The following is a 7,223-nucleotide window of genomic DNA, read 5'->3' on the forward strand; positions in this document are numbered from 1 at the left end:
AGTGTGGTGGAATGAAAGAGCCTATCTGATAGCAGGCTGATCAAAAGAATCCTTCGGAACTTAATTAACAAGATTAATTACTAGCTTGTTTTGCCTTAATTAAACTAGAGTAAACATAATAATGCTAGATAATTTATTAATCAAATATGCTTCAAATCATCATAAATTCCCCGTCTCTATAGAATGTTTAAAACACATTAATCAAAATACAGAAAACTTAATAATGGATTCATACCTGACCAAGAGGGTGAAGAAAATTAAACTCATATATCATTTGCAGTCCTCGCTACCAAAGAATTATATGAACAAATAAAAATGCTGCTAGAGGGACCTCTAGGGGTCATGGGTACAATTTTATTTACTGTATAGTGATATCAAGACTCACTTAGCTTTGCCCTCTGCTGGTGGCTTAGATGCACAAAACTCATTGCACACAGACACAATAAGCACATAATCCTGTGAGCTTTATTAACAGTTATTATCCATGTCCTGTACAGAATCAAACAAATCACACATCAACAATTAGTATTTATTTATTTTCCTTTTGTGCAAGAGTATTACAGAGAGTAAAAATGTGTCATTGTCTTCTTAACAGTCACAGTCAGTGGATTCAACAAAGCAAATAAAACACTCACACATACACACACACACACACCTCTAAAACAAACTTCCTTCACATCAAAGCAAATATTTAAAACAGAGCCCACATGGAGAGTACATTGTTTTGAGAAGAAAACTTTTGTTCATATTTCATACTACATATACACACACACCTCTAAAACAAACTTCCTTCACATCAAAGCAAATATTTAAAACAGAACCCACATGGAGAGTACATTGTTTTGAGAAGAAAACTTTTGTTCATATTTCATACTACATAAAGATCACTATGAAAACAGAGACAGGAAAAACAAGTTTAAAAGTTACATAAAAAAGGCTAACGTTTTGGTGTGGAATACTGTAAATAATCCGAAGCCGAGTTAGGAGACCAGTTATTCAAATACAGCTCTAAAAAGCATTTTTGTATCTATGCAACTAACATGCAAAGTATGCATAAACAAAAGCAATACTGACAGACTGATGAATTTCTGTCCTTCCTGCTCAGTGCTAAAAAACACGAGTCAAGACAGAGAATGAACCTTTCCGAGCAAACAAATTCTGAGACTTTTATGCGTTTATGCATCAAGTCCAGTTCAGTTTACTCATACGATGAAACTGTATCCCTCACATAAAATAGGTAGAATGCTCTGACTTGCAAGCAAAATTTTTACTGACACTTTTTCCATTGGTAAAGTCAATATAAATCCACTATTCCCAGTGAAGTGACTGTCATGGTGGTCTAATGAGAAAACTGAATTGACATTCAAAAAACACTCCAAAGTTGTACAGTGCACGTTTTTCAAATGCCATCCTAGCTGTTCATTAAACACAACTTAAAGGTAAGGAATAAGAGGGAAAAACTCACATATTCAAACACACATGTGAAACCTGCATTTGGACTTGGCCGGCATGATTCAGATGCATTGATCGTTATTGTCTTCTTTGCTCGTGGATGCGTTCAGCAGAGTGACTTAGGCCGCACTTTCGGAAAAAGCTGCATGAGAGAGAACAACAAGAATGAGGTTGATTGAAGACCTGCCAAACCTCACTGTCCACTGCATGCTGGTAACAGTAATATTAGGACATAAATGACCTTGTACTAGCTAAGTAAAAATGAAGGGAATGTATGAAATACAAAGGGTTGCGACATTTGACCAGACAAACAGCATTTTATACATTGCATTGAATTCAAAATACAAAATATGTTTGAGTATTTGAAATATGAGTATTTAGGGCACAAATTTGAACACGAGGGAAATCTGCATAGGAAATGTTTTCACTCTCATGTGAAACTCACAATGGTGCGGATTCCCAATTAAATGACTCTATGTCACCTGCAAAATCTTGCAGAGCAAGTGTGTACACACCTCTAGATCAGTGATTCTCAACCAAAGCCCCCCTATTTTCCAACAAAATTATTCAAAGGCTAAATTGGCTAAAACATTTCTGGTATTTCTGCTGTAATCATGATAATGATGCTGGTTTTCAAACCTTTTTATTACTAGGATCTAGGAATGTTAATATATTAAATAAAATTATTTAACCAGAATTCATTTTGTGGTCCAGAAGGTCCAAGATTCTGATTCTGTGAGCACTTTAATTAAAACCCAGCTGTGGGGAAAGAAAAGAAGAAGAAAAACAGCTAGGGAAAAAAACAAATATGATTTCAGTCAATCTTGATTTTGTTTGTTTTTAGAATTTACATTATTATATACATTTAATAATTTTATGTCATCCTATGCCCCCTTTTGAAGTTTGCCAAGGCACTCTGTTGGAATATTGACCTCTAGCTGACCATTATTTTTCTTGTAAATGAGCTCTTCTTACGCCAAAGTAGTTGTTTGGTACGAAGCCCTCTCTGCCACACAGTGAAGCCCACCACCAGTCCACTCCTTCAGGCTTCTGCAGGATGGTCACCATGTCTCCTTCTTTGAAGCTCAGTTCGTCTGGACCCTGGGCAGGATATCCCCATAGAGCATACACCACCCCACTGTTCTCTACACCCATAGCTTCCTCCACACCTAAACACAAACACATTCTTAATGGTGACTAAAGGAAATTGAACTTCTACATACACCACTGTGCTCAAATTACTCATTGTTTTTGAGTTAATAAGGGTGTATTACATGTCATCTCCGCCCAATAGTTTATGAATTAGCTGACTAGTACTGACCGTTGTTTCCAACCCATTTGAGGATGATACTATTAATTCAGGAATGTACAGCTCATTGTGACATGCTAAATATAATGCTGGGAGTTAACACACATGTAGGTGTTCGCCTGTAAAAACTTGTGTTGCGACCATGTGGTTTACCTGTGTACACAAGTAATGTCTGTTTTCATTTTTCTCATGACATCACCCTCACCTCTCAGGAAGCTCTCACACTCCTCGAAGCCAGGGGCGAAGGGGTCACACTTCTGTGCTGCTGTGGCCCCATCACTGTCTGTTACAGCCATCACCGCTGCTCCATTCCGCACCAGAAACTCACACATTTGCCGGTCATTACAGGATGCAGCACAATGCAAGGGTGTCCTGGCAGTGAGACGAAAGGACAAAAGTGAATATGTACTGTACATACACATGGAAATACATAGGAATGTATATATACACTTGTTAAACTGATCATCTCACCAGCCGTGGCTGTCTGGAGTACTAACGTTAGCCCCTATCCGCACGAGGAACTCCACCACAGGGAAGTGTCCACCACAGATGGCATTGTGAAGGGCTGTGATGCCTTCATCATTAGCCTGGCTTGGGTCACTCACCTATACAGGGCCACACAATTGCACTCTTAAAATGACGAACTGAAGAATTACGTAACATTATGAAACATTTACAAGTAGGATGCATTTTGCAATTAAACTATGTGAAAGTCTTATTAAAGTTTTGAAAATGTCTGTTTTATTTTGTATTTTGATTTTCAGCATAAATTTGTATTTTGAAAGTAATTTTATATATGCAAAATTTTTTACATATTTTCATATTTATTAAAATTTTGATATTTGTGGAGTATTAGTAGTAGTAGTAGTATTTTAAGTTCAAGAAATGCCTCAGAAAATGCATCAAAAATCAGTTTTAGTTCCTATTTTAGTGCACACATATAGTTATTCCTTTCGCAACCTCAAATTTGAATTTTTACTGCTAGTTTTTATTTGTCCTTTATGTAAATAATTCTTAAAATATTTACCTTCAAATGTAAAAATTAAATAGATTAAGACTAGATCTGTCATAATAGCAGATTTTTATTACACAATTATCATGGCCAAGAGAATTCAATGCTATCTCACGACCAATTCGTACGTATTTTACGTGGTGGCTAATTCGTACGACCTCACTCGTACAATTTTGTACGATTTCTGTGAGGGGTAGGTTTAAGGGCGGGGTTAGGGGTCTTCATTCGTACAAATTCCTACGAATTAGCCACCTAGTAAAATATGTACGAATTGCCGTGAGATCGGGTTTGAGAATTCACAATAATGATATTATTGTGATATCTACCAACATTTTTGGGGAAAAATTACTATCATTCAAATCAATTTTCTCTTTTCTGTTTTATGACGGGTGGCAACCAACATTATAGTGCAATACTCCCGACATACCACATTAGAGTGTCAACCAGTTACTGGCGCTTGACTATTTATAATATTATTGTATGTGTAATATTATCACAGTATTTAATTTTTTTTTAATAATGGTTATCGTCAATAATGGTATATACTGACACAGTTGCCCCGGACTGAAAGTAACCCTACACAGTGCTGATGCAAGTTGCCACCACCTCTAAGCTATCATAGCGCAAGGTACCAAAGCAGTGGGACATACCTCCTGTGCAGCCCTCTGCACAGTTTCTAACTCTCCTACTAAGGACCCATCCAACATCAGCACCAGTGGGTTCAGGTGAGCCCTACGACTGGAGGATTTATTGGCTTTGCTGCCCTTCCGTAAGATAGAGTGAATGCCCTGAAAGAGAAGAAAAGATTGAAAAGCAGATTAAAATCAAATATCCTCTTAACTGTCACTGGTATCTACTGTATCTGAGCAATGTGTAATCTGTCTGCCGCTCACCTTCTGTTCAGAAGAGACCTGTATCTCTGTGACTGGTACTGGATCCATAGCTACAGCAGATCTGGAACTCTCTTCCCCATCTGAAGAGCTGCTACTTTCAGCAGCTGGTTCTTCCTTGATACGGATGGTCTTCCTGTGAAACAGCTTATTGATCATTTGCTTGTAGTGGTTGGGCTGGGAAACAGGCAGGTTGTACAGGGTCTGAGGAATTTCGACTGAGCCGCGTTTCTTCAGAGCCCTGGGGAACTCGGCCCGGATACGCATCACCTCATCCAGGTAAGTGTCCAACTCTGCCTGTGGGGCTACCACGGGCTGCAGACGTGTGGGGCTGAGAGGGCGAGGAGGCATCTCTGTATCCTCCACGTTAACCTCTTCTTCTGGTTTCATGCGTTGGTCATTCGAATACACAGGGCCTTCTGTTTTGACCGGTCTCTCAAGCTCAGCATCAACATCTCCAGGGTGGAGTACTGCTCCAAAAAAACAAACCAAAAAATATTTGCAATTTGGTTTTAAAAACAAGTGATTAATTTACAGATATTATGTTTTTGGGGAGTTGCACAACATGACATTTTAAAACTAAACTTGCCTTTATCATATAATGGTCAAATTATCTGATATTGTAATAGGCTTTACCGACCTTGACACAGTCATGAGGGTCTGCAGGGATTCACTCTATGATATAATTTCCTGTTTTATTTACATTTTTTCTGCATGTTGGTTGGAACCACATGATCTTGATTTGGCAGACAGTTTAAATATTAATAAATATGAAAAATATACAACATTAAATACATATTAAATATATATTTCATGAATATTAAATAAATATGTAAATGTTAATAATCAGTTTAAAAAGAAATAATAATAATACAAGGCTATGCCAAACTACATAATGATGTTTTATTTAAATAATTAATTTGAAGATTCCTTTAATGAGCTTTTAAATTAATTTTATGTCCCCTCAAAAAAAACCTAAATGAATTTTATTTCAAAAATTAAAAGCATTCTCATGACAGGTTTATTCAAGTCACTGTATGTATAAACATTTTTTTTAAATGTATTTTTTAATACTTTAATAGATGCAGACCAAAAAATGTGTGTCAAGTCATTGACTCGTATACGAGTGCCCGTCGGCCCACTCATGGCTTCTGGTTGAAGGTACCTTCTCTATAGTAGGGAGGTTGTCTTAGAGGTTGCTGAGGTTGAGGTGTCTGATTTTGCCGCAGGTACTCTCGGGGCAGGGGAAGATGTTGGTGAAAGATCCCTTGCTGGGACTCTCCCATTGGGACAGGGGCGTATCTGCTGGCTGCCGCAGCATAGTATGGGTTTTGGAGCCTCATGATGACGGAAAGCGGGATCGGCCTGTGCTGATGGACTCCAGAGCTTGCAGGTGGAATGGGAATACGGGAAATGATTGACTGAGGGCCATAAGTTGAGCTGGTGCTCGAGGCGAGTTCAGGGGGCACCGAGATACGAGTGTTCCTCGGGAGCGAGCTGTGAGATGAGGGGAGTGAACGGGGCACAGTATCCTGATGAAAGAGACAGAGAAAGAAGATATGAGAATTAGAAAACATGATGCATACTTTTTTCTAGGGATGCACGATATTGGAATATTGCGATATCCGATATGCCGATATTTTTCAACTAATTTTGGCCGATAGCCGATGCTGATATATTTACTTTTGTTTGGAAACAACACCAAGTCTCTCCTGTGTGGAAATTATAAGCAAATTATTTTTACTTTTGGTTAGTTTTTAACAAGAACTTATTTGTTAGAATTAAATATACAATATTGAAGTTCTTTTATAATGACAGTACATTGAAACTTTGAAAATAACTATAAGTAAACTATATATCAATCGCTGCATTTTTTATTTTTATTTTTTTCAAAAAGATGCAGTAGTCACCTTAAGATTTATTATAAAAAAAAAACTCAAAATTCAAACAAAATATTATGCAAACAAAAACTTTTATTTTGTATGCGATTAATCTTTTGACAGCACTAATTTTAAGATTTAACATTTGTAGATGTCTAAAGCAAAAGAGATGTAAAAATTCAGAAAGTCTTTTAGAGCTCATAATTTGTTAAAACATAACATATTACACATTAATGAATAAATCAGTATATATAAAATTATTTCATTTAAGTGTCATGTTTGTGATTTGTTTTCATGTAAGCTATAGATTCTGACCTTTAAATCAAAACATACTCATGATTTTATGGCATCAATTACTGCTTTATTTAATCAGAAACACAGTCTAAATATTATTTTGTGTATTTTGCTCGGACATAAGCACCCGGGGGAGACTGCTGCCGCTTGCCACTGCATTACTGTTTACTCTATCATACACCGAACGCATCATTCTGTATGTGCTTTCTCAGTTTAAAGTTTAAATTCCAAAAGAGTGAATCTAATCACCATTCAGGCAAAACTTTGCTTCAAGAATGATCCACACTGCTGACGTGATCTAATCGCTAGCACACCCTGAGCACATGTGAGTTAATGTATTCCTCTTATCGGCAAGACATATCGGCATAATTTTTCATATCGGGCCG

The 7,223-nt window shown here is 37.1% G+C and overlaps 1 protein-coding gene across 1 annotated transcript in view; it reads right to left on the reverse strand.

Annotated features, from left to right (window-relative positions):
- Positions 1-826: 826 nt before the first annotated feature.
- LOC107662151 (relA-associated inhibitor-like) overlaps positions 827-7,223 on the reverse strand; it is a 32,494-nt gene continuing 26,097 nt past the window's right edge. The window contains exons 9-15 of the mRNA XM_016452073.1: positions 5,829-6,195; positions 4,667-5,133; positions 4,424-4,561; positions 3,233-3,366; positions 2,967-3,133; positions 2,428-2,621; positions 827-1,594 (exon numbers count right to left, since the gene is read on the reverse strand). Coding sequence (XP_016307559.1) covers positions 1,559-1,594; positions 2,428-2,621; positions 2,967-3,133; positions 3,233-3,366; positions 4,424-4,561; positions 4,667-5,133; positions 5,829-6,195 — 1,503 coding nt within the window. The 3' untranslated portion in view covers positions 827-1,558. The remainder of the gene's footprint in view (positions 1,595-2,427; positions 2,622-2,966; positions 3,134-3,232; positions 3,367-4,423; positions 4,562-4,666; positions 5,134-5,828; positions 6,196-7,223) is intronic.

Source organism: Sinocyclocheilus anshuiensis, unplaced genomic scaffold (assembly GCF_001515605.1).
Source record: "Sinocyclocheilus anshuiensis isolate Anshui unplaced genomic scaffold, SAMN03320099.WGS_v1.1 scaffold643, whole genome shotgun sequence".
Classification (NCBI taxonomy): domain Eukaryota; kingdom Metazoa; phylum Chordata; class Actinopteri; order Cypriniformes; family Cyprinidae; genus Sinocyclocheilus; species Sinocyclocheilus anshuiensis.